General features: G+C 54.3%; 2 protein-coding genes across 3 annotated transcripts; both read left to right on the forward strand.

Moving 5' to 3' along the window:
• Positions 1-6,152: 6,152 nt before the first annotated feature.
• GSTM4 (glutathione S-transferase mu 4) lies at positions 6,153-11,437 on the forward strand. Of its 2 annotated transcripts, XM_056106554.1 has the most exons (8): positions 6,153-6,272; positions 6,521-6,596; positions 6,890-6,954; positions 7,235-7,316; positions 7,407-7,507; positions 8,384-8,479; positions 8,561-8,671; positions 11,188-11,437. In XM_056106554.1, the coding sequence occupies exons 1-8, from the start codon at positions 6,237-6,239 to the stop codon at positions 11,275-11,277; spliced, it is 657 nt and encodes a 218-aa protein (XP_055962529.1). In that variant the 5' UTR covers positions 6,153-6,236; the 3' UTR covers positions 11,278-11,437. The 2 variants fall into 2 exon arrangements, with proteins under 2 accessions (XP_055962529.1, XP_055962530.1); XM_056106555.1 differs by lacking the exon at positions 8,384-8,479.
• A 1,588-nt stretch (positions 11,438-13,025) lies between these two features.
• Positions 13,026-16,263, forward strand: LOC130015786 (glutathione S-transferase Mu 2-like). The gene is made up of 8 exons (XM_056106553.1): positions 13,026-13,145; positions 13,396-13,471; positions 13,861-13,925; positions 14,207-14,288; positions 14,377-14,477; positions 15,160-15,255; positions 15,339-15,449; positions 15,893-16,263. The coding sequence occupies exons 1-8, from the start codon at positions 13,110-13,112 to the stop codon at positions 15,980-15,982; spliced, it is 657 nt and encodes a 218-aa protein (XP_055962528.1). The 5' UTR covers positions 13,026-13,109; the 3' UTR covers positions 15,983-16,263.
• The last annotated feature ends 9,905 nt before the right edge of the window (positions 16,264-26,168 follow it).

Here is a 26,168-nt window from a genome sequence, read left to right on the forward strand (position 1 = left end):
TCACCTTTATCCCCAAATCAGACTCTTTTGATTTGTATTTGTAAGTGAAAATTTGCTTTTCTCTTCTTTTTATGTCCTTTTGCATAGTTTACTTCAGAGCAATGTCCTTTTAGTACAGACACCGGAAGACAGTTAATGCTATGCTTTTGTAACTTAGGAGTTAATTGACTCCAAATAATATTCACTCCTGGGTATCTGTTTTCTCGATTTATGCCTCAGTTGCCCTTAATTCCTAGCACCCCAAAAGCAGGGTCCCAACGAGGAACTGGATGGACACAGTGCAAGCTATGAGCTACCCTCGTATCGAAACAGGCCAGAGACGAATCTGGCCTGAGCACTGTACTCTGGGATCTAAAGTGAGATATTCCCAGGAGAGCCACCCTCCAAGCTTAATGTATCTCTAACTGTGTCCATACAAAATGTCTAATATTAGGAAGTAGAATAAAGGGGCTGGAGCAATAGTACAGTGGGAAGGGCATTTGCCTTGCACGCAGCTGACCTGGATTCGATTCCCAGCATCCCGTATGGTCCACCCGAGCACCTCCAGGAGTAATTCCTGAGTGCAAAGCCAGGAGTAACCCCTGTGCATCGCTGGGTGTGACCCAAAAAGCAGGAAAAAAAGTAGAATTAATATGAATGTTTACATGGTTACATGGTTGTTGGACTCAGGAAAGAAGAAAGACACCCCTGGGTGGTATGTGGCAGCCAGTGGATCTCCTGGCTGCAGGAGATTGGAAGGAAGGGCTTTCATATGTTGATTTTGCTACCGGTTGTTGCTTGGAGGGGTGGGAGACCAAGGCATCAAGGCATTGAGATGGAGCGCAGAGAGACTAGCATGGGGAATAGGAGGAGACAGAAATGAGGGGCAGTGTGAGGCTGGAATAGGACACTTAGTGAGACTGGAACAGGTGTGTAGGGAGAATGGAATAAAGGGCAACTGATCACCAACCAGCCTGGCGGCCCTGTTCCCTCCTTCCTGAGTCTGTTGGCAGCGACTGCAGGCCGAGGTAGGGAAGCGGCACATGGCCACCGAACGCACGTGGCAGGCTAGAGAGAACGCCACCACAGCCGATCACTTATTTGTTTTTTGATTACACAGCGCACCATTCCCAAACACCTGTTGGTTTTTGACACGTCTTTGTAAAACTGTCTACACAGGGCCTCTGACTTGCTCAGGATTTTTTTTTTTTCGATGGAGACGTCTGGGTTCCCTGTGTTGGATTATGGACCTTATATCCCAAATAGGGTTTGTAAATCCGTAGCCACACCTCCATCTTGGGGTCAGTTCTCTGGCTTCCTAAATGACTTGGGATTCTGGACCACATTGGCCTGTTCTGACTGCTCTGAGAGGACCCTTCACTTTTCTCCCAAAATATTAAAAGAGAGTTAGAAGGGGGCTGGAGCAATAGTACAGCGGGTAGGGCATTTGCCTTGCACGCGGCCAACCCGGGTTCGATTCCCAGCATTCCATATGGTCCCCCGAACACTGCCAGGAGTAATTCCTAAGTGCAAAGCCAGGAGTGCATCGCTGGGGTGACCCAAAAAGAAAAAAAAAAAGGAGTTAGAGGACTGCTAAAGTCAAAGGAAGAGAATCAGTGTCTAATCAGGGGTCGGAATAATACATAAAGAACATCCAAGACTCTTCTTTCTAGATGGACAATTTTATGGTGACATTCCTAGAACTAGAGGCAAAGAATGAAGGACACTTTGTCATGCAATCTGTCATTGTCACTGTCACTGTCCTCCTGTTGTTCATAGATTTGCTTGAGCTGGCCCAGTAACATTGTGAGACTTGTTACTGTGTTTGGCACATTGAATACATCACCAGTAGCTTGCCAGATTTTGCTGTGTGGATGAGATACTCTTAGTAGCTTGCCCGGTTCTCCAAGAAGGGCGGAGGAATCAAACTTGGTTCGGTCATGTCGTCCGCGTGCAAGGCAACCGCTCTACCCTCTGTGCTATAGCTCCAGCCCGTCATGCAATATATATATATATATATATATATATATATATATATATATATATATACACACACACACACACATATATATTCTCAAGGAGTAGAAAAAACACCTATTCTGGGCAAGGCCTGGGTTTTGATTCTGGGCACTGCATGGACCCACCCCTGAGTACTGCCAGAAGTAGCCCTGGTGTCCTCTAGCACTGCTGGGTGTGGCCCAAGGCCCCTGAGCACTGTCGGGTGTGGCTTCTGTAAAATAAAATAAAATAATAGAATTTTTAAAAAAGTGAATGAGTGATTTGGGGAAAGTCCTTCCCAGTAAGGATCCCTGCTGGATTCCATCAGAATGAGCACATTATTCACAGGGAATGCCTCGTGAGTATTCGCTTGGTCATTGTGAGGGTGAATCCCCAGGCTCCAGCCAGGAGTCTCTGACCCCTGGGTCTGTTTCCACCTGTGCTCTCTGCCCCATCTCCAGGCCTTAAGTAAACAGAAAGTCAAAGATGGTGATGACCGTGCTGGGAAGGAACACGCAGGCATGAGGACCTTTGTAAGAACAATGAACAGAGTCGCCTATGGGCTCCTCCTTCATCCCCATCACAGCTGTAGCTGCTGCCTCGGCTGCAGGGGCTCAGGACCCACAATGGAGACTTTCCCCGGAGCTTCCAGAACCACAGGAAGCGTGCAAGTCAATTGCCCTGCTCCAGCCTCTGCCTGGTTTGATCCCGAACACTGCTTGGTCCCCTGAGCACCCCAGGAGTAACCCTCCTTCGTCCCCCTCCCCCACTCAGCACTACCAGGTATGGCCCAAAAGAGGAGAGGGGATTCCTCATAGCTTTGATTTCTGAAGTTTTCTCAGTCAATATAGAAAAAACTTATAAGATTTACCACTAAGTAGACACATTTTAAGTTTACTGCTGTGTTCATTCCAATTTTTAATTTTTTTTTGTAGCCTGTATTATATAGAAGTCTGTTCATTTGTTTGGGGGCCATAATAGTGGTGCTCAGGGTCTACTCCTGGCTCTACACCCAGGAATCACTCCAGGTAGTCCTTAGGGGACCAGGTGTGGTGCCAGGGATGGAATCCAGGTTAGTCATGTGCAAGGCAAATACCCTATTCGCTGTTCTGTTTCTCCAGCTGGGAGAGTTCTGCTCCATTACTCAGGGTTTGAGAATTGGCAGTAGAGAATGAAGAATGTGGCGTGCAGTTTGGAATTCCAGGGCATCTGACACAATGTATCTTGCTGTCTTACAGTGTTGTCCTAAAAATCAGGATTGCTAACATTTAAAATTAATGGAGTTTATATTATTCACAAAGATGGTGCCACTGGGACAGAATTTCTGGGAGTTTTCCAGTCTTCCCGATGCCCGCTGACCTTCATTGACCCCTGGCCCCACCAGGAGGCTCCTGGGTGATGCCTGCTTTGGGAAGCTGCTGGGACACTTCCTCTCCCTCCTTCTGGGGGTCCCAGGGCTTGGGGCCTGAGTCCTGAGGAGGGTCCCAGAGTCCCTGTCTTTCCAGCAGCCTCCTCCCCTGTATGAACTCTCCCTCTCCCTGGCCCTCGGTATGGAAACAGGCAAATGCATCCGTGTTGCCAACATCTGTCCCTCCTAGTGCCCCCTGCACTCCGCCCTGCACCTGGACTTCCGGTCTGTAGTGGTCAGGATGACCTTCTCGTGTGGTTCTGAGGCAGGATCAGTGACTGTTGCTCCAATAAGGCATCTTGGAATGGATGCAGCCTGCGAACACAGCTCCTACTGGAGAGGATGCTGCTCAGGGCGAGCCAGGAAAGTCACCCTTGGACCACTCGAACCACGTCTGTGTTCTCAGCAAACATGTCATTGCTGAGGGACTAACCCTGAATATATATATATATATATATATATATATTGAGAAAGATCTAACTAGAAGCCAGCACTGGGGATTACCTGGGTCTTCACCTAGCTGGGAATCCACCAAGGGCCTTGGGCAGAGGCAGGCCTTGGCCGCACAGGGAGCCCCAAAGCACACCTGCCTGTCCTCAGTGACCTGCTCTCTAAGGCCCCGAGGAAGCAGTGATGCAGGCTTCTAAGGTTCAGAGGAAGTAGGTGAAGTCAGGCTGCTCCTCACCCTCACCCTGTACTCCCAGGCACAGGTGGTTTGAAACTTTTGTTGAACCCTTGTCTACCACTGCTATCCTAAGAGAGAAGGAGTAGACTGTAGCACTGTAGCACTGTCCTCTTGTTGTTCACCAATTTGCTCGAGCGGACCCAGTAACGTCTCCATTGTGAGACTTCATTGTTACTGTTTTTGGTATATCGAATGAGTCACAGGGAGCTTGCAGGCTTTGCCGTGCAGGCGAGATACTCTCGGTAGCTTGCCGGGCTCTCCGAGAGGGGCAGAGGAATTGAACTCCGGTCGGCCGTGTGGGCCACATGCAAAGCAAATGCCCTACCCGCTGTGCTATTGCTCCAGCCCTTGGGAGTAGACTCTAAATCAATTTTCTGGGGCTGGAGTAATACTGCAGCAGGCAGGGTGCCTGTCTTGCATATGGCCAACTGGGGTTCAATTCCCAGCACCCCATATGGTTCCTTGAGCCTGCCAGGACTGAGCCCTGAGTGCAGAGCCAGGAGTAAGCCCTGAACACTGCTGGGTGTGGCCCCAAAGTAAAGTGAAACAAACGAACGCTGGAGTGGCAGTACAGCAGGTAGGGCACTTGCCTTGCATGTGACCGACCTGATTGTATCCCTGGTGCCGTAGTAAGTGGTCCCTCGAGCCCTTCAGTAGTGATTCGTGAGCAGTGCTAGTCCCAAAAAACAAACAAAATCACTTTTTAGAGCACACACCTTCACCTTTGACTCATAAAGCTGCTAGTGCTGTTCAATTCACCTCTTGACTTTCTTTTATCTTTCCACTCACCTTTGTACCCTCTTTAAAGTAGGGAAAGGCACCGTGGGTCGACTGGGCCCTGCTCCCAGTTTAAACAGATCCTGACTTCACAGATGCTGGTGGGGAGGACTCTGCACCCCTGGGCACAGGGGGCACCTGAGACGCCCTCCACATCCTAGAGTACACATGGGTCAGGAACTGGTCCAGGGCTCACATCCATGAACCCCAGGAACTGGGCGGTCAACAGCCTGCTGGGTCTGCCCGGGCTTGTTCCACGGGGGAGTGCTCACCGCATTGTCCACACACTGCAGCAACAAGTTCTCCTGCACCTCAGAAAACTGGTCCCCGGCTCCCCTTGCTCAGGGGCCAGCCTGTTCCTGTGGTGGGTTGGTGAGGAAAGGTTGGAGGGGCGGCTAGGGGCACTGGGCATGAGTCACTCAGTCGGGACCCCTGAAGTATGAACTCTTCCTGGGCCACCTGTCCTGCCCATGGAAGGTCATCCAGCTGATAGGACAGTCAAGATGTCCTCTCTCTGGGGAACCTGCTTCTGGTTACAGACTCACACCTTAGCCCAGAATGCCAATATTTACATAGCTTCTCTTTCTTACCCAAGTGGACAGAAAAATGGGGACATGCTCAGTTTATGAGGGGTAACACTGGGACCACATTTCGTGGTCCTGCTCCTATACGCCAGTGGGCACCCCTCCCACGCACCCCAACCACCCCATGCAGTCTGGGTTGTGAGCGCTTGCGTGAGACAACGTTCTTCCTGTGCCAGGAGCGGCTTTAAACCCCTCATCTGCGAGGCACCAAGACCTGGTGCTGGTCTTCACTCGGGAGTCTGGGCCTCCCGGAACCTAGAACTCAGCAAACAGCTCAGTGCAGCCCTGGGAGCGCACTGCCGGGTTTCGGGCCCTCGCTGGGCTCAGAGTGGAGGCAGGGAGCGCCGGGGCGGCTGGCATCCGGGCGCTCAGACCGCGGCAGCCCCAGGTGCGGCGCTAGGAGTGGTGTAGCTCGGCCGCCAAGCCTCGATCAGGGGCTCTCAGCCTGGGCGGCGCCCCAAAGCCCGGGTCGCAGACCCGCGGGCAAAAGAGAGGTTGGAGGTGGGACGGCCCAGGGGCGGGGCATGCCGAGGGAGGGGCGGGGCGACTGGGGGCGGGGCATACCAGGGGGCGGGGCGAGGCGGGCGGGCGGAGCAGCCCAGGGAGCGAGGCGGGACCCAAGGGGAGGGCACACGGAGGGGCGTGGCGTGGCGTCTGGGGGCGGGGCTGGGAGGACGGGGCGGGGCGGGAGGCCCAGGGGTCGGGGCCGATTGGCGCACAGTAGGCCCCGCCCCGCCTCGAGCTTCCGGTTGGAGTTTCAGGGGCTCTAGGCCACTGACAGCTCAAAGTGCACGAATCAACAGTCATGTCCGTGACCTTGGGTTACTGGGACATTCGCGGGGTAAGCGGGGGGGGGTGGGGGGGTCTGCGGGCACTGGGGAGGAGGGCGTGGTGGAGGCGTCTGCGGGGAAGTGCTGAGCCGCCAGGGACTGTTCTGCAGGGGTGCTGGGGGAGGGGGGCCTGTTTGTGTGCCCGGTAGAGGGGCGGTAGAGGGGCGGGCAGGGGAGGCGGAGGTTTGGCTGAAGAAGAGCGCCCCCAGATTCTGAGTCAGGATTCGCATCTCAGTATTCTCCCCCGCATCTCTCCCAGCTGGCTCACGCCATCCGCCTGCTCCTGGAATACACAGACTCCAACTATGTGGAAAAGCTGTACTCCATGGGCGACGGTAATGCCACCCGGGCCTGCTCTAGCTTTGCCAGCTCGTGCTGACATCGTGCCACAACCCATGCCCGGACGTCCTGGCCCCCTCTGAGGGGTGAGGGTGGGGGTGGCCCTTCCCCTCAGCCCCTCCTGGGTGCTGCTTGTCCCAGCCAGGTGAGGCTGTGCCTTCTCGGTGTCTTCCCCTCAAACTGCTGTTGAGAGTCTTGCTGAGAGTCAGACCCAGCATTTCGCAGGGTCCGGCTTGGAATAGGGCTGGGCGTTGGGGAGGTCTGTTCTCACCCCATCTTCCCCACACAGCTCCCGACTATGACCGAAGCCAGTGGCTGGATGAAAAATTCAAGTTGGGCTTTGACTTCCCCAATGTAGGTGCAGGGCCTGGCGGGGGGTGGGGATGTGGGAAGTGTGAGGAATGTGCGCCTTCTCCTGTCCCAGCTGAGAGCATCAGGACTTGGTGTCTCTGCCCCTCTGCATTTCTGGGGCGCTGCCCTGCCTCTCCCTGGTGCTGGGCTCCAGCTCACTCAGTCCTCTGACAAGTTAACTTTGTGCCCACCCCGGCCAGGCACTGGAGGGCCGGGTTCCCTGTGGGGAAGGTGGGGTGCAGAGGTGCCTGGGGACCCTGTGACGTGCCCTGTTGCCTTTCAGCTGCCCTACTTAATCGATGGGCCTCACAAGATCACCCAGAGCAATGCCATCCTTCGCTACCTGGCTCGCAAGCACAACCTGTGTGAGTGTTGGTGGGCCAGGTGCAGGGGACAGGTGGGGTGCCCGGGCTGACCTGGGGGTGCTGAGGGGAGTATGTGTTGTGTGTCTGCAGGTGGGGAGACGGAAGAGGAGCAGATTCGTGTGGACATCCTGGAGAACCAAGCCATGGACACTGCAAATGATCTGGCCCGGGTGTGCTACAGCCCTGACTTTGTGAGTCCCTCCTGCTGGGCCGGACGGGGGCCTTCAGATTCCTGTGGCATCTCTGCTGGGTTTTTGGCCACTGGAACTTCAGGAGCCAGTGATTTACCAAAAATTTCCCTAACGGTCAGCAGACTCACCTGCATGTGCCTTAATGCATCGATGGAAATGGACTCTGTTCACCCAGTAGCTGCTAGGACTCTGCCCTCATTTCCTCAGCTGGTGCTTACTTGTGAGGCAAGTGCTGGCTCCCGGAACCAGGACCGGCCTACGACGTTTGCCCAGTGGACCTTGCATAGTGAGCCATAGCCTCTTGGTGTCACTAATTCCTCCCAGCCTCACACATTCTCATCTCTCCAAACTGCCTTGGAACCCTTCCATTTATTTATTTATTTATGTATTTTTTTTTAGTTTCTGGGTCAAACCCAGAAGTTCATGGAGGCTAGTCTGTGCTCAGTGCTCTGAGATTCCTCCTCAGAGGTGCTGGAATTGAATCCTGCGAAGCCCATGCTCAGGCCCTCTGAGCACTCTCCCATATGCACTCATTTTTCTCTCCATCATGGCTAGGTCACAAATTCTTCTCCAGGACTTGAGTTATTATCACTCTTGGTTTCTCCCTGTTATCCTCAGAGCTGGCCAGGTGCTCATGGCCCCCTGGGCTGACCCACTGGAGAAGGGATGACAGATCAGGGACACTGGAATGTGGGTGTCCCCCCACCCCCATGGGACTCACAGATAGGGGGACCCTGATAACACAGGTGGTTGATATCAGAGCTGGCCCCCACTGGTTGTAGTTTGGCATACACTGCTCGCCCACTGCCAGTGCTTGGAGGCAGGTGACACTTGCCCAGGGAGCAGGGGTGAGTTGACAGCTGCTCTGTGTCTCAGGAGAAGCTGAAGCCAGACTACTTGAAGGGACTCCCCAACACGCTGAAGCAGTTCTCGCAGTTTCTGGGGAAGAGGCCCTGGTTTGCAGGGGACAAGGTAAAGGGGCTGTCTGGGCTGTGGGGACTGTCGGATTTCCCAGATGAGAGGGGGCACTCACTCCTCCCCGCGTCTCTGCAGCTCACCTACGTGGACTTCCTGACTTATGACGTCCTTGACCTGCACCGCATATTTGAGCCCACATGCCTGGATGCGTTCCCCAACCTTCAGGACTTCATGAGCCGTGTGCAGGTGATGCCAAGAGCCTCCTCTGCATGCATGGCTCTGTTTGCTCTCCCCCCCCCGCCCCCATGTTTCCTTTGCTGGAGACGCATCCAAAGGACAGAATGGACACACTCTAGCTTGCCTGTGGACTCGCTTAAGCCATAATCCGTGCCATCATTGTGCCTAGATTATGTCAAGTTTAATCTTTCAACATTTCTCCACGGTAGAAGAATTACACCTGTGTGTTACAGATAAGGAACCGGAGGTTGGATGGAGATGATGACTCGGTCATGCTGCGCTCCCTGGCCTCGAGTGTGGTTGCTAGGCGGAGGCTTGTGGCTCTCCCTTCCCTGTGCCCAGGTCCTTTCTAGCCTTATGTGCGACATGAGTCCGTGTTGAGGAGCGGATGGGCCAGGAGTGGGCATGTCGCTGGCAGGGGGAAAGATTGTATCTGAGGCTCAGGCAGAACTTCCTCTCATTCCAGTAGGTTCTGTAGCCATCAGATAACTGGACATAGCTGTGATTACCAGAGCAAGAGTTACTTCTGGGATTTAAACACATCAGGGTTCTCCTGGGTAGGGTTTCTCTCAGGACAAGGGTCAGGGAACTCTTTTTCCCTCTGTCCCTCTTACATTCTTCTTCTTTTTTTCTATTTTATAAACCTCTATTGTTGTGACAACTGTTCAGTAGGATTGGGAAATTCAAAATATTCTAGCATTTAATATTCGGTATTAAAAAGAGCAAAAGGATCAATTCTATATATTGGACCAGTATTCATTCTGCCTAGTCTTCTATACATTCAACATGTACACTTAGAATCCCTGATTTATTTCTGTCACTGTCACTGTCCTCCCATTGTTCATCGATTTGCTTGAGCGGGCCCAGTAACGTCTCCATTGGAGACTTTGTTGTTACTGTGTTTGGCATATCGAATACGTCACGGGGAGCTTGCCAGGCTCTGCCGTGCGGGTGAGATACTCTCGGTAGCTTGCCGGGCTCTCCGAGAGGGGCGGAGGAATGGAACACGGGTCGGCCATGTTGGCTGCGTGCAAGGCAAACGCCCTACCGCTGTGCTATTTATTTTTATTAACATTTTTTAATTGAATCACTGTGCGATAGACCCTTACAAAACTGTTCTTGATTCCGTCATACAGTGTTCCAGCACCCATCTCTCCACCAGTGTACATTTCCCAGCACCAGTGTCCCCAGTTTCCCTCCCATCACCATCCCTGCCCCCAGCCTGGCTCTATGACAGGTGCCTTTTCTCTCTCTCTCTCTCTCTCTCTCTCTCTCTCTCTCTCTCTCTCCTGTGCATTCTGCCCCCAGTTACCCCAACTCTCTCTTGCAGAGGGGGCTGGTTTATTTCCAGCATGTTCAGGGACCTAGGGATGAGGGACAGGGAGCAGCGCGGCTGTTGCTGTGGGACAGTGAGGGCCCTGCTGGTCTCTCCTACTGCTCTCCCCCACCCCGCTTGGAGGGAGCAATGTCTGTCTAAGCATCCGAGAAGGAGTCAGAGAATGAGCCCTCGGGCTTTAGTGGCGAGTGTGCAGGTGTGTGTGAGGGCGGGGATCAGCTCTGTCAGCTCTGCAGACAGGAACAGGTGATTCCAGCTGTCCCGTTCCTGGCCTTCAATCTGCCTCCGTTCAGCCCCACTGCGAGGAATCTTTTGTTCCCTTTTCTGGGCCTGTTGGGGCAAGTCACCTTGGGGATTAGGTGAGGCTGTGAGTCATGATGGGAGACATGGGTGTCCCCTAGCTTTGGGCCTGGCAGGTCTCAACAAGACCTCCTGGTGGGAATCCTTTGTCCAGGGATGCTCTGCTCTGGGTTCAAACACCTAGATGGTCCTTGGCAAGAGGCTCTTGACTGGCCAGCTGGGAAAAGACTCCTGCCCAGCCGAGGCCCTGGGACTGTCCCCTTCCCCAGCACTCATGGCGCCTGGGCTCTGGCCTCAGGTCTCCTGCTCCCCCTCCTCCCGTGCTCCTCTCTCCTCTCTGCTGAGTCACGGGGAGCCCGGGCCTCTGCAGACTGCCTGGCACACTCAGAGCACGTGGTTCTGCTTTGTTCCCACACTGGGATCCTGGGAAGCCTGGTGCCTCCTTCTGAAGCTGGGGCAAGTGTGAGAGACAGGGCTGGGGCTCTGGGGGGGGGGGGGGTGGTGGTGGAGGGGAGCACTGTAGGGAGAGTCCAGAATGGGGAGAGAGCCAGGCTGCTTTCCTGCCTGTGTGGGGACTGAGGAAGCTGCTTCATGCCTTCATGCCTCAGTTTCCCTTCGGATAAAGCGGATTGTCTGCAGGGTGGTGATGGACTCTAAAGCTACCTCATAACTCTAGTGGATTTAAAGCACTGAGTCCTGTGTGGAACCGCTGATGTAGTCTGAGTAAAATATTTGTTCTAGAAGATTTGGAACATTGGCAGAAGGAGCTGGCGAGCAGGGCGGCTGTCTCCTGCCATGTCCGTGGTTCCCCCACTGCAGGTCGTGTGGTCCAGGGTTCTGCATTGGGGCTGCTGGCCCAGCTGACACGGACCTTCTCTCTCCCATGCAGGGCCTGAAGAAGATCTCCGCCTACATGCAGTCCCCCCGCTTCCGGCCGCACCCCATTTACTCCAAGGTTGCCGTGTGGGGCAACAAGTGATCTTCAGGGAGCGGCGAGCTGACTGGCTTCTGGGGACTCCCGGAGTCACTGTGTCATCCCGATGTTCCTGGTCACCTCTTCCCTCCCACTGTTCTCATTTTTTGTTCTCCCTGCCCGTGTCCCCCCAGCCCTGCTGCTCCCCAGTAAAGCCTCCCCCTCAGCCTGTCTGTCTTCTTTCTCTGGGTCCCAGAGCTGCTGTTCCTCATGACTGATGGCCTGAGGGATTAGGGGACAGTGGGTGGGACGGCATGGCCACCTTTGTGTTCCTGTGGTCCCCAAACCAGGAGGTGCCCTGGGGTGCTGGGAAGGGCGGTCTCTGTGTGGGGTGGTCCTCTCCCCTCAGCTGTGCAGGGCTGAGTATGTGAGTGAGCAGAGGAACCCTGGCTACTTCCCTCCTGGGTGTGTGACTCTTCCCAGTGTGGGGATCCCTGGTCTCCTCCCAGAGGTCCTAGGGGCCCTGTCCGGGTGACTGTGCCATCAGGACCTGGACTCTGGGGTCCCCTCAGGTCCCACTGCCCTGCGAAGGGCTCTGATCATGCATGTCTGAAATTGGGAGTCTAATGCAGCCCCTTGGGTCATCTGGAACTCTGGGCTGGTGCTCAGCACTCTCGTGGCCTCACTTGGTCTCTGATGAGCAGGGGTGGTGGCCACATGTCTTTCTGCCACTGGCTTTTCTTTGTACGGGATATGATGAGTCAGTGGCATGAACAGACTGAGCATCCTTCATAGGAGAAGTTAGTTGAATTGGGGTGTGTGGGGCGGAGACAGGCCTGAGGGCCAGGAGATGGTGCAGAGTTTAGCTGCAGCCTTGAATGCAGCCACCTGGTTCCAACCCCACACACATGCCCTTCCCAAGCACCGCCAGCATCATGTGGCCTGAGAGTTAGGGGCTCCAGAACTCCTGAGCATGGCTTGGGAGCCCCCTCTCCAAGAAAAAGAAGTTTCTAGAAACAGTGGAGTGAAGGCTGACACTCTAGTGGCAATGGGGCAGTAACATTTTATTCCCAAAACTTTAGTATCTACACTGTGGTAAACTTGCACTGGAGCACTGTCACTGTCCTCCCGTTGTTCATCAATTTGCTCGAGCGGGCACCAGTAATGTCTCCATTGTGAGATTTGTTGTTAACTGTTTTTGGCATATTGAATATGTCACGGGTAGCTTGCCAGGTTTTGCCGTGGCATCAAGTGTGGTAAACTTGATGCCTTAAAAAAAAGCCAAACCAACAATGGCTGATTCCTTGCATTGGTTCTGAGGGGTGAATCCAAGGCCTGTGGCATGTCCTACGGCCTTAACGTCCCCCTCAGCATGGATCCTCAGCCCTTCCCCGCATGCACGTCTCCTCTGGAAAGATTGCCATCCTGCTGAGAGTGGCTGGCTGGGAGGAAGGTTCTAGAGCCCTGAGGTGCCCTTACCTGATGCCCTTACATAATCCTGCTGCTTGTGGGCTGCTTGGGGCAAGGTTCAGCTGCAGAGAGGGCCCTGGGCGGCAGCTCACTGACCAGGGAGAGGGAGGGAGGAGGAAGTGCTGCTTTACGCTGTGGAGGGGCCGGAGTGGGCAGGGGCAGTGTGTGAGGGCACAGGTGGCATGAGTGTCCGGGTGCCAGAGTCAGCCCGGACTCTAGGTCGGGGGGCTCAGTGGCTTCTGTCCTGCCAGTGCTGTGTCTGGACTTCTGTGGTCCCTCCTCTCAGGGGCGGGGCAGGGTGTGAACCAGGGGTACGAGGTGTGTGGGGGCGGGCCAGCTCTGGCTCTGGCCACGCCCCAGCCCCACTCAGAGCATAAAGCCAGAGCCCAGCTCAGCAGAAGCGTCTGTTCCAACACAGAACCTGCACCATGGTTATGACCTTGGGGTACTGGGACCTTCGGGGGGTGAGTGAGGGGCTGGGGGTCATGGAAGGGGGCACGTGGGAGGTTCTGGGTGCTGGGGTGTCTTGTAATGTGGTTCCTTCCAGGTCTTGCTGGGACCCAGGCCACCCCTTAGGAATGTGTGAGTGTGTGTGTGTGTGTGTGTGTGTGTGTGTGGTGGTTGGTTGGTGTGAGGGGGAAGGCTGGGGGGTCTATAGAGATCACCTGGAGTCGGGGCTCCGCTTGTCTGACTGTGTCATGACCGTTCTCCCAGCTGGCTCATGCCATCCGCCTGCTCCTGGAATACACGGACACCAAGTATGAGGAGAAGAAGTACGGGATGGGCGACGGTAATGACTACAGGCCTTGTGTCTCCCTGACACGCACCCCAGTGCTGGCCTCTGGTCTCTCTATCTCCCTCTGCATGAGCCAGGGTGCCGCACCCTTACCCCACTGAAGGTGCTGCTTGCTTTCAAGGCAGGGCAGGCGAGATTGCTACATCTCAAACTGAAGTTTGGATGGCTTCCACCTCGGACTTTGCCTCAATCCTGCTTAAACCTTTCCCTGGTGGTTTCAGATTCTCCTACCTGCTGGTTTTCCCTCTAAGCTGGAATGTGAGACTTGGCTCAGATCACAAATCCCCCTGCTTCTGGGGTCAGGACACTGATTCGATTGCAGCTCCCCGCAGTGAGGTCTGGGCTTTGGGGAGGTCTGTTCTCACTCCATCTTCCTCCCACAGCTCCCGACTATGACAGAAGCCAGTGGCTGAATGAAAAATACAAGCTGGGCCTCGATTTCCCCAATGTAGGTGCAGGGCCTGGTAGGGTGTGGGGGTGTGAGAAGTGTGAGGGGTGCGCGCCTTCTCCTGTCCCAACTGAGAGCATCAGGACCTGGTGCCTCTGCTCCCCCTACGTTTCTGGGGCACTGCCCTGTCTCTCCCTGGTGCTGGGCTCCAGCTCACTCAGTCCTCTGACAGGTTAACTTTGTGCCTACCCCGGCCAGGCACTGGAGGGCCGGGTTCCCTGCAGGGAAGGTGGGGTGCAGGGGAGCTTGGGGACCCCGTGATGTGCCCTGTTGCCTTTCAGCTGCCCTACTTAATCGATGGGCCTCACAAGATCACCCAGAGCAATGCCATCCTTCGCTACCTGGCTCGCAAGCACAACCTGTGTGAGTGTTGGTGGGGTGGGTGCAGGGGACAGGTGAGGTGCCCGGGCTGGCCTGGGATTGCTGAGGGGAGTGTGTGGCATGTCTGCAGGTGGGGAGACAGAAGAGGAGAAGATTCGTGTGGATGTTGTGGAGAACCAGACTATGGACACCCGCATACAAATGGCCCGGGTGTGCTACAGCCCTGACTTTGTGAGTCCCTCCTGCCATGCCCGCAACCTCAGCATTGGTCAGGTTGGCAGCTTTGACTGGAGAGATGGTGAACTTGTCTCGTGGAGACTGGCCTTCCTCGGTGACTTCCTTTGAGCTATAGATCGCCCGGAATTTCCCAGTGTTCTGCAGACTGATTTCCATGTGTTAGATGTGTCCAGTGAAAGTGGACTCGGTGTCCTCTGATCTAAGGACAGCAAGTGCTACCGGGGCTGAGCTTGTCCCTGTGGGACCTCTCACTAGCCCCCTCTGGGAGACCGAGGCAGGGGCACGTGACTTCTGTATCAGGTTGGGTCAGCTTCGAGCCCTGGTTCCTCTGCCTCCTCCATCAGACTCTCACCTCCTCAGCAGGCTGACTTAGCGTCCCTGTCACTCTCCTCATGGGGACTCACGGCTCTTCCACCTAGTTAGTTCTGTGCTTCTGCCCCACAGGACCAGCTGGTCAGCATCTTGTGGTCTCCTGGCTCTGACCTGAGGGGATGTGTGAACATTTGGAAGGGTGGGGTGACAGGTGAAGGGACAGTGGACTGCCACCCCCTTGACTCACCCGGGCAGGGGGTGCTCATGGGTGGATGATGTCAGCGCTTGGGGGACATGCTGCTCACCTGTGTGTTGCCGTGGGGAGTCAGGACACACCCACACTGGGACCTGGTTTGTGTCGCAGGAGAAACTGAAACCGGAGTACGTGGAAGGGCTTCCTGAGAAGATGAAGCAGTACTCGCAGTGTCTGGGGAAGAGGCCCTGGTTTGCGGGGGAGAAGGTAACACTGAGGCAGAGGTGAGGGGCATGGTCACGTGTCCTGAGTTTGGACTCTGGGGCTCACTCTTTCTGGCGTCTCTACAGCTCACCTACGTGGATTTTCTGGCCTATGACGTTCTTGACCAGAACCGCCTGTTTGTACCCACCTGTCTGGATCCCTTCCAGAACCTAAAGGACTTCATGACCCGTTTTGAGGTACCTTACCTGATATCCCCCCAACCCTCTTTTGCTCTTGAAGCAGGAGTGGGTATGAGAGATGGGACTGGGATCCTGGGGGGAGTGGAGGAGAGCACCATAGGAAGAGTCCAGAACAGGGAGAGAGCCAGGCTGCTTTCCTGCCTGTGTGGGGACTGAGGAAGCTGCTTCATGCCTGCATGCCTCAGTTTCCCGTCTAAGCTGCTTGTTGAGCCTCTCTCGTAGGGTGAATGTTGATTTTAGTCTGACTCTTGGCCTGTGGTGATCTCAGGCTCCTGCACGGTGCAGAGTCTAACTATGGTGGCAGAAACACTGGTCGTATTTGCGGCACCCCAGAAATCGTGTCATTTGACCCTTTAGCCCATTTGGCCACAGTCCCCACTCCGTGTGTGTGGGGTGAGTGCACTGCACCTTGGACCTAATCTGGCTCCCTCTCCTCGCAGGGCCTGAAGAGGATCTCTGCCTACATGAAGTCCAGCCGCTATCGCCCCAGCCCCGTGTATGCCAAGATGGCACTGTGGGGCAACAAGTAGGCCCCTCCAGGAAGGAGGCAGAGGGGGCAGATCTGCTCCTTCTGTGTGGAGGCTTGTGGACATCCGGGCTCTCCAGAGCCACCTCGTTGTGATTTCTCCTCCTTTCCCCTGTCTCCCTGACTGGCTTCGCGGTTCCTCCCAGCTAGAGTCCCTGACCTCTGCTCCCCGTGTGGGGAGGGAGGCTGTGTCCTAGCTGCCCACTGTGCCCCCTGTGCCCCCTGCCCTAGGGTGGCTTCCTGTGGGGGTGCCCCACCCCGCTGCTCCCTAGTAAAGCCTCCCTCCATCTACTGTGTCCTGTCTTCTTTCTCTGGGTCCCCGGACTCTGGTGAGAGCTACTGCTTCCCATGACTAATGGGAGGGTCTGGGCTGGGAGATGGGGGACAATGGGTAGGATTGTGTGACCACCTTCATGTTCCTGTGGACCCTCAGACAGAAGGCCTTATGGGGCAGTGCGGCGTCTGTGTGGGGTGTTTCCCCCCACTCAGCGAACCCCCTGGGTGTGCAGGACTGAGTGTGTGAGTGACCAGGCCCTGGGCTGGGGTCCCCATGGAGGAACACCACCTCCTCCCCTGCCTGGTGAGAGGCTCCTCCCAGGGACACTAGGCTGCTGTGCCCATCAGGACCTGGACTCTTAATGCTCTCTCATGTCCCGCTGCCCAGGACAGTGGTTCTGATCATGTATGTCTGAAACTGCATCTAGTGCTCCACTTTGGGGGCCTGGAGTTCTGGGGTGGGCTCAGCCCTCTTCTGGCCTCATGCAGCTGTTGGTGCTCAGTCTGTGGCTGTCTGGGCATCTTGGGCCCCTGACGTCCCTTCCTAGATGATCTGTTGTTAACTGGACACGGTCAGGGTCCTTCTGGTTGTCCAAAGCCTGTGTGTGGATGTACTAGTTGAGGTTGGCCGTGGGGTGACAGTCTTATGGGAGGAAGGTAGGCGCTGTCTCCCAATGCTGTCATAGCTGGGGGCCCAGGAGACTCCGAGGACCGTGGGTGCATGGCATCACCACAGACCACTTCAGGTGCAGTCGGGACGCGGCTGCTCCTCTGGGCCCTGGGGTCCGGTGCTTGGAGCAGTATCTCTGCGTCTGGATCTGGGAGTGATACGAGGCAGCTCTGCTGTGTAGGGCAAAGAGAAGTCGGACTACTTGGAAGAATCTGGCGGCACTGCCGAGAGGCAGGGTGGAGGGGATGAGATACAGGGCGTGGGAGTCGTCCTCCAGGTTCCAGTTGGGGCTTGTGCACCCCAGTGGCTATGGGTTCACACATGGGATTGGTTTCCTGTGTCATTTCAACCCTCTCCTTCTATTGGAGCCCAAGTCCCTGACTGGGTTCCCACACCTGGAGGATTTCGGGCTCACCTTCCCTGATCTTGCTTCTTCCTTTATGCTCCTCTCCTCTCCTCTCCTCTCCTCTCCTCTCCTCTCCTCTCCTCTCCTCTCCTCTCCTCTCCTCTCCTCTCCTCTCCTCTCCTCTCCTCTCCTCTCCTCTCCTCTCCTCTCCTCTCCCCTCCCCTCTCCTCCCCTCCGCTCCCCTCCCCTCCCCTCCCCTCCCCTCCCCTCCCCTCCCCTCCCCACAGAACCAGGGCAACATTCTGGGTGGAGAAACATCCAGCTTTCCTGCGTCCCAGAATCACCCCCCTTGCCGGATCATCCAGGAGGGCTTCTGTGCTTAGTGGTCCATGGGCTGCATGAATCACTGCGTTCGATTCCTGGCACCACCAAAAGTAACTGTCACTGTCACTGTCCTCCCGTTGTTCATCGATTTTTTCGAGCGGGCCCGTAACATCTCCATTGTGAGACTTTGTTGTTACTGTGTTTGGCATATCAAATACGTCACAGGTAGCTTGCTAGGCTTCGCTGTGTGGGCGAGATACTCTCGGTAGCTTGCCGGGCTCTCCGAGAGGGGCAGAGGAATCGAACTCGGGTCGACCATGTTGGCTGCGTGTAAGGCAAACGCCCTACCCGCTGTGCTGTCACTCCAGCCCACCAAAAGTAAATTTTTAAATAATTTTACATGGTAGAAGAACTAGGCTGGAGAGATAGGATAGCAGGTAGGGCGTTTGCCTTTCACGTGGCCGACCCAGGTTCGATCCTCCGCCCCTCTTGGAGAGCCTGGCAAGTATCCCACCTGCACAGCAGAGCCAGGCAAGCTCCCCTTGACGTATTCGAGATGCCAAACACAGTAACAACAAGTCTCACAGTGGAGAGGTTACTGGGCCCGCTCGAGCAAATCAATGAACAACGGGAGGACAGTGCTACAGAGCTACAGTGGTCGAAGAACTATCAACTGTATGGAGGCTGGGAGGAGAATAACAGCTCAGCACAGAAGCCAGTCCAAGCCCTGTTGGGCTCCCTCCTCCTCTGGCTTCTCTGGGCGGTGCTCTGTGGCTCTCCCTGTCCTGAGTTAGAGAGGCAAGTCTGAGACCCTTTTCCGGCTCGCTTCCCAGCTCAGGGCAGAGCAGCTGAGGCCTCAGTCCAGCCGTGGGTGCTGCTGGCGGTGGTGCAGGGGAACCTGGAAGGATGGTGGGAGGACAGACATAGACAGTGTCCACTGCACATGCCAGAAAACTCTGCGGCTGTGTGGGGCCGCACTCAACCCCCTGGACCATGCAGGGCTAGGATTTGAGCATGATTGGGTTCCTAGGGATGGGTTCTCTTGTCACCTTCTGTTCTGGGGACTGTCTTCCGGTTACCCCAGCTCTCTCTTGCAGAGGGGAGCTGGTTTATTTCCACCATGCCCAGGGATCTGATCAAAGGATGAGGGTCAGTAGAGGCACACATGGGGTCACAGAGGGGAGCCCCCCTGCCCCCCTCCCCTGTTCAGTGCAGCTGGAGAGTGAGAGGGAGCAGTGGGGGGTGGGGGGTGGGACCAGGGGCCACTGGAGGGGCACAGCTGGGCTCTCCTCCCACTTCTGTCATGCGGAGTCAGTTTTGGGGGAGAAACTAATCTGTTACAGAGGCTGAGGATTTGAAGTCTTTGTTCACTGCTCTTATGTCAATATCTGTCTCTTCCCACTCATCATCCTGAAATTTGCATTTTTGGTTTTCCCGGGCTCTGGTTCTCAGCCAGACTGTCCATGGTGGTGCCTCCATAAGAGCTGGGCTGGCTTAGGGGTCAGGCAGAGAGGGCAGCTGTGTCCTGTAGCTTCTCTGGGTGGGTCTGGGCCACTGGGCCCAGCAGTCCCAGGACCTTGGCCTCCAAGGTTCCATCTCAGCAGGCTGATTTCCAGCATACCCACATGCTCTGTGCCTGGCCGGCTGCAGCAAGAGTGAGCAGGCAGCAGAAAGGGCCCGTGAGATGGGTTCAGCCCAGCCTAGGCCCTGCACTGTCCCTGTTCCCAGCACTCATGGCGCCTGGGCTGGCCTCCTGTTCCCCCTCCTCCCGTGCTCCTGTCTCCTGCTCTGCTGAGTCACGGGGAGCTCGGCCCTCTGTAGGCTGCCCGGGCACACTCGGAGCACCTGGTTCTGGTCTGCCCCCACGGTGGGACCCTGGGAAGCCTGAGGCCTCCTTCTGAAGCAGGAGCAGGGATTAGAGATGGGGCCGGGGCCCCTGGGTGGGTGTGGGAGTGAAGAGGAGCACTGCAGGAGGAGTCCAGAATGGGGAGAGAGTCAGGCTGCTTTCCTGCCTGTGTGGGGACTGAGGAAGCTGCATCATGCCTGCGTGCCTCAGTTTCCCTTCTGACAAATCGTGATGGGGATCCTTTCTCGTGGCATAGCTGTGCCTATTCAATCTTCTAATGATCTCTAACTCATGCAGAACCCAGCGCAGTGCTGGTAAGTGACAGTACTTATATAGAATATATGGCAGAGAAAAAGGAGTTAGTGCTGCGCATATGCTGCCTGAGCCCATGTGCTGCTTGTGCCCATGTGGCTGAGCACATGTGTCGCCTGAGCACATGTGTCACCTGCATCTCCCCTCTTGAGATGTGTACTTTTATGCTTTCGTGTCTAATGCTAGGATGTGTGTAGGGGCTCTCTCGGCCCTTGGAGAAGCCTGTGTTCTCTCTTGAGTACGTTACTCTCTCTCACTCTCTCCCCCTCCACACCTTAAAACCCTCCAAATAAAATTTATTTATTTCAAAAAAAAAAAGGAGCTATTTCTGTGGGTCCACCAATGGTCAGCAGGACTCTGAACTTGCTACTCACACTCCAGTGCTCTCTCAGATTTTGAGATCTGACAGTTCCTTTTTTTTTTTTTTTAACCTTGGACTGGAGCGATAGCACAGTGGTAGGGCATTTGCCTTGCATGCAGCCAACATGGCCGACCCAAGTTCTAATCCTCTGCCCCTCTCAAAGAGCCCGGCAAGCTACTGAGAGTATCTCGCCCGCATGGCAAAGCTACCCGTGACGTATTCGATATGCCAAACACAGTAGCAAGTGTCACAATGGAGACATTACTGGGCCTGCTCGAGCAAATTGATGAACAATGGGAGGACAGTGACAGTGACAGTGACCTTGGGTGGAAGAAGGTCTCTATCTACCCTCCACCAATTGCTTCCCCCATCCCTCTGTTTTCGAAGATTTCCCCACGGGGCCACAGATAGGACCTGTAAGGCCAGTGCTGGGGCGGGGGCACCAGCTCTGTGCTGTCAGTCTGGGGTCCAGAGGTCTGCCAGCTTCCCGATGGCAATTGCCCTTTATTTTTCTGCCTTCTCGTTCCTTCTCACCAAATCCACAATTATTTGGCACTCTTCCCCCCGCCCCCAATTCCAGGCCAACCAGGCCCTTGTAGGTCTTCCCATCCCTCTGCTTTTTTTTTTTTCCGTGTTTTGTTTCTGGGACACACCTGGCCTTGCTTAGGGCTTACCCCTAGCTCTGCGTCTGCGCTCAGGATGACTACTGCTGGTGCTCAGGGGAATGACATGGAATGCTGCGGGGTGGAACTCGGCTTGGCTACCGGCAAGGCAAACACCCTAGCCCTACCTGCTGTATTATCTCTCCACCCTATATCCCTCTGTTCTTTGAGAATTCCCTCAGCCCAAGTCTACCAGATCCACCCTCTCTACTGGGGGTTGCCTCTGCCAAGAACTGCCTGCTTGGACCCTTGGCAGGAGCTTTACCCGGGCCTTCATCATGGCCCTGGGGATCATTGTTGTCCATGGGAGGTCAGTGCATGTGACTTATGTTGGGTTGCTCATTAAAGAGACCTGTGTAACGTGGGAATGTTCTCTCTCCACTTAGGCATAGACCGAGCCCTCAGAAAGTAGCTCTGGCACCACCTGTCGACTGTACACAGCCAATGCAAAGGATACGCTGATTTCTTCTAGTTCATTCTGCGATTTTTCTGGTGTTCTCTCTGGCGAGATGCAGCCAGTTCTTATGGGGAGTCTCTCCCCACAGGACAAAACCAGCTGAGGGCAGAGACCTCTGTCTCTCCTGTTCCTTGGTATCACAGATATTTTCAGCATGGCTAGAGAAGACCCAGGAGCCTTGTGGGAGTTGGATTATTCTGTACACGCTCTCATCTCGTGGGCTCACTTTTGTGTCCTTGAGTTTCAGTTGCGTGGGTGAGCTTGATGTACGCATACGCTTTTTGGTTCTGCGTTTTCTCAAATATCTCTCTTTGAAGTGGTGCATCTTGGCAGTAGACAGACGAACAGACAGGAAGCCCTCTCTACGTGGCTACAGGTTCTCAGAAACTCAAAGTGAGACTCTAAAGTAAACCAGGTTTTACCACGAGTTAAAATGAAAACTAAAGTCTTGTCCTTGGCCAGACTATTGCATGTGAGAACATTATCAAATACTTTATCCAAGACCCAAACCTTTCTCGTCATGAACAATCCTTTCCATCCATTTCCTCATCATGGACAATTCTGTGTCCATCCACTGTCCAGCACGCTCACTCCTAGTCAGGTCAAGAGTGGCCGCAGCCCATGCTGGCAACTCAGGCGGACAGCACTCTTCCCTCTCAGGGTGCACCCACATTCTGCCTCCTCCAGAACAATTTATTAGAGCGGAAGTGAGTGGAATGTGGGATGTCTGGGAAAAAGAGTATGAGGAAACCCCTAAGGAACAGTGAGGAGGGCGAACTTGCAAGCCCCACCCCGAGAGTGGCGTGAGGGAGGAGAGGACGGTTTCTTTATCAGCATTATAGCAAGTGGCCTTGAATCAAAGGGTGCTGGGCGGGAACAGCCAACTCAGGAGCTTGGCCAGGAGCCCACATTCCTTTCTTCGGTGAAGGACCGTTCGCCAGATAGCCTCGGACCAGCGCCTGGGGGAGTCTCTGAGTGGTTCCCTTTTCACTTTGTACCTATGTAAATTCACGGTTTTCTCTGTTTATGGTTCTATTACTCGAGTTAACTGTGGGCAAAGGGGAAGACCTACTTTATGCATTTATAATGTTTGATTTTATTGTCTGCCAGGACACTGATGGAAACGGTGGCACCACTGTTGGGGCCCAGGTCTCTCCCACCACTCCTTGAGTGCAGCTTTATAGAGGCCCCCCAACACCTGTGTTTTCCACTTTCATTTGCAAATTGTGGCAAGTGGGGGGTGGGGAGTGCTTCTCACTTGGTGCCCATGAATCTCTCTGTGGACAAGTGTCTCCCTGTGGCCTGTCCCCCTGCTGAACATCTCCACCCACACCCCAGTCTATTCCTGGATCACAGTTAAAGGTAGGCATGGCAGCACGCATGCCTGTTGTTTGATTATGAAATCATTGAAAAAAAGACCAAAATAAGTGGAAGCACAGTTGGAGAGGTCTTTGGACTGGAAGTGGACGTCTTTGCTGGGGAGGCCTTTGAGTGTTGGGCTCTTTGACTGGACACACCAAGATGCCTCAGGGCCCAGCTCTAAGGAAGGAAGAAGAGATGATATTTTCCTGTGGGTGGCATTCCTTGATCTCTGTCACTATATTCCAAGGGCTGCTGCTTGTTTGGTCCCCAGTTCCACGTTCAGGGGGTGTCCTGGGATGCTGGGGTGTGGGTGAACAGCTGGGCATCTACAGTTTTAGGCGACTTCTATCACTGACGTCACACCTAGGAGAGTTTCCACTTGTTTAGGAATTCCAGGCCCCACACTGCATACTGGCAGTGACTTTAGGAACTTTCTGGGCACCATCTCCGTCAGCGAGTATGTGCTGGGCATGTGCTTTGCTGCTTGTGCGTCTCCTTCCCTCCCCAGCCCGTCCTGTATCCTTCCAGAATGGGGTTGCCTGCAGGGACGTCAGCCCTCCCCTCTCCTTGGCTCCAGAGCTTGGAGACTCCCTGAGCGTGTCCATTGTATTCTCACAGGGGTGACCCAGCATCCCCACAGACCAAGTGGGCTCTGAAGTATGGTCGAGGCCCTGAACCCAAACATGGCCCTCAGTGGATTCCTTTCACCAGTAAGCTTAGTTCATCCTCTCGAACCCTGCCTGCTCCTGATGCCACCCACATCCCACGTCCCTCACCCATGATCTCTGCCCACATTTCCTCCTTTTGTGCCTGTATGTGGAACCCGAAGGTAAGGTTGAGAGCAGGTCCTCCTTCCCCAGTGCTCTCTGCCCACTGCGCTCAGGACCCCTCCGTGGGGCTGCCAGGCAGTATGTGTGCAAGCGCAGCTCTTGGTCCTGCCCCAGAGGTGGTCTCTGAGCTCAAATGTGCCTACATTTGGGTCCCCTTCCCTCATCCTGTGGAGGGCTGCCTGCATACAGCAGGGGTTGGGTTACAGCACCCTTACCCTGCCCCCCACCAGATGCAGGAGCATTTCCAGGTGTGACAGTGAAATCATGTCCAGATGCTGCCTTGTGTCCCCCTAGGAGAAAAGTCTCTGCTATAGAGGAAGATGGATGGAGGGGAAAAGCTGGAGAAATGAAACAATGTCTGGGCATCGATCCCGGCCTTGCCAGAAGCGGGACCTGAGATCCTGCCGCTGTGCACTTTAGTCATTTCTGGCTACACCATGGCCAGGCATGTGGGGCACTGCAGAAGGTGCTGTGACACCTGCAAAGCCCACACACGAAAATGTGGTGCATCATGGCCTAGAAGGGCGTCCCTCCGTGAGCACATGTGTGAGCACCCCAAATGAAGGAACATAAAGTTCAGCGAGCTCCATGCTGAGTGTGGGCTCCCTGGAGCCTGGGGAGCACCAACACCAGGCATGGAGGTCGACCCTGGTTATCACAACAGCAACACTGACAACACCACATTAGCATCACCAATAACCTCGATAGCATCAGCATCTATGCCACCACCAGCAACAGCAACACCAACAACATCAACACAGCAGCAGGGGCACCACCACCAGCAATAATAATAATGAAGGAAAGAAGGAGAAGCAGAAATGATTATTCTAAGTATTTATTCATTTAGTTATGAGTCCACACCCTGCGGCGCTCAGGGTTTACTCCTGGCTCTGTGCTCAAAGGTCACTCCTGGTGGGGCTCAGGGATCACCTATGGTACTGGGGATTGAAGCAGGATTGACTGTATGTAAAATAGAATTTTTAAATGTCAGAGTACAGTCTATGTTATTATCATAAGTCTTAATTGATGAAACTTATTTCAGTGAGTATTATATTATCTATGTATACATTCTGGGTCATGTGGTAGATTTATGTTGTTGTTATCTGGACCATATTCTGAGGAGTGCTAGGGATACTCCCAGCTCTGTGCTCAGGGGTCACTCCTGGTGGTTCTCAGGGGACCATGAGTGGCTGAGCATCAACCTGGGGTTCCTGCATGCAAAGTGTGTGTTCTGGCCCTTGGGCTATCTTCCAGCCCCAGATTCTTCTGTTTTGTTTTGTCTTACTTTGCGCTCAGGGATTACCCCTACGGTGCATGGGAGACCAATGTGGTGTTGGGGATTGAACAAGGTCAGTGGTGTGTAAGAAAAGCACTCTCCCTGCTGTGCTATCTCTCTAGCCCTCAGCTCTTAATTAAAGAAAACAAAACGGACTTAAAGCGGTAGGGCGTCTGCCTTGCACACAGCCAACATGGGCGACCCGAGTTCGATTCCTCTGCCCCTCTCGGAGAGCCCGGCAAGCTACTGAGAGTATCTCGCCTGCATGGCAGAGCCTGGCAAGCTCCCCGTGATGTATTCGATATGCCAAACACAGTAACAACAAAGTCTCCGATGGAGACGTTACTGGGCCCGCTCGAGCAAATCGATGAACAACGGGAGGGCCTTTACCTTTGCCTTTTTTTAAATGTTTACAGAAATAATAAAAGATCTTTGGTAACTCCAGATAACAACGCTATTCAGGTCTCCCAAAGAAGAATAGAAAGAGCTCTGCTTGGAATATCACGTTTCACTCAAATGAGAGAAAGAATCCGGAGTTCCGACATCCGTCAACCATCAAGAATCAGGGACGCTGTCTCATTTGCCAAGGTGTCGAAAATCAGATGGGCTGGTCACGTAATGAGATTTAGAGACGACCGCTGGACTAGAGCTGTTACCGACTGGATTCCACGGGATGTCAAAAGACCGCGTGGCCGCCCACCTACCAGATGGTCAGACTTCTTCATCAAGATCATGAACGATCGGTTTGAGGCCCTTCATGTTCCCGGAGCGAACAGATGCCATTGGGCTACACTAGCACGCGACAGGGACAAATGGAGATGTTACTGGCGCCCGCTCGAGCAAATCGACGACTAACGGGAAGTTAAGTGATTAAGCGATTAAGTGGTAACTCCAAATGTTAATGTTTTTCACATTGACTTTCTCCTTTTCTCTCATCTCTCTTTTTGCTATCAATCTTTCCCTTTGTCTGCCTAGTTACACTTGATAGAAGGAGAAAGGCTTTTGAAAAGAGCCACTGTATTCTGTTCTCTAGGGTGTCATCATTGGTGTTTGGATTTGGGACGATGATTTATAGTTATTTCATCATGAGATAGCCCCCATCAAAGATTCTTGGCCCAACAGGCAGGTAGTGAGGGACTGAGGATATGGTGTTGCTCAGGGTCACACTTGATGATGCTCGTGGTGCTGGGGGTGGACCCTACTGGTGGAAATGGACTCGATCAGGTGCATGCAAGACATCTGTACGGTGCTGTCTCTCTACCCCAACAGCCATTTGTATTCATACCCACCCAGGAAGAGGAATCCCTTCTCCAAGACGATGACTCACGCCATAATTGACTCTATTCTTTAATAAATTCTGGACTATTTTATCCAAAGGTTTGTAAGGTTATTTAGAAAATTCCAAAGCACCAATTGTCCTTTAGTGTTATCAGTTTTCTTTCAGTTGCTTTTATGAGTTGATTAAAAT

The sequence above is a fragment of the Sorex fumeus genome, unplaced genomic scaffold (genome assembly GCF_029834395.1).
Source record: "Sorex fumeus unplaced genomic scaffold, SorFum_2.1 ptg000131l, whole genome shotgun sequence".
Taxonomy (NCBI): domain Eukaryota; kingdom Metazoa; phylum Chordata; class Mammalia; order Eulipotyphla; family Soricidae; genus Sorex; species Sorex fumeus.

Bases quoted from the DNA above. Each gene is read 5' to 3' on its own strand.
- GSTM4 (XM_056106554.1), top strand. From the start codon at position 6,237: ATGTCCGTGACCTTGGGTTACTGGGACATTCGCGGG. The intron at 7,317-7,406 runs GTGAGTGTTGGT...GTGTGTCTGCAG, and splicing joins GGCTCGCAAGCACAACCTGT to GTGGGGAGACGGAAGAGGAG. The intron at 8,672-11,187 runs GTGATGCCAAGA...TCTCCCATGCAG, and splicing joins ACTTCATGAGCCGTGTGCAG to GGCCTGAAGAAGATCTCCGC.
- LOC130015786 (XM_056106553.1), top strand. From the start codon at position 13,110: ATGGTTATGACCTTGGGGTACTGGGACCTTCGGGGG. The intron at 13,146-13,395 runs GTGAGTGAGGGG...CCGTTCTCCCAG, and splicing joins GGTACTGGGACCTTCGGGGG to CTGGCTCATGCCATCCGCCT. The intron at 15,256-15,338 runs GTAACACTGAGG...GCGTCTCTACAG, and splicing joins CCTGGTTTGCGGGGGAGAAG to CTCACCTACGTGGATTTTCT.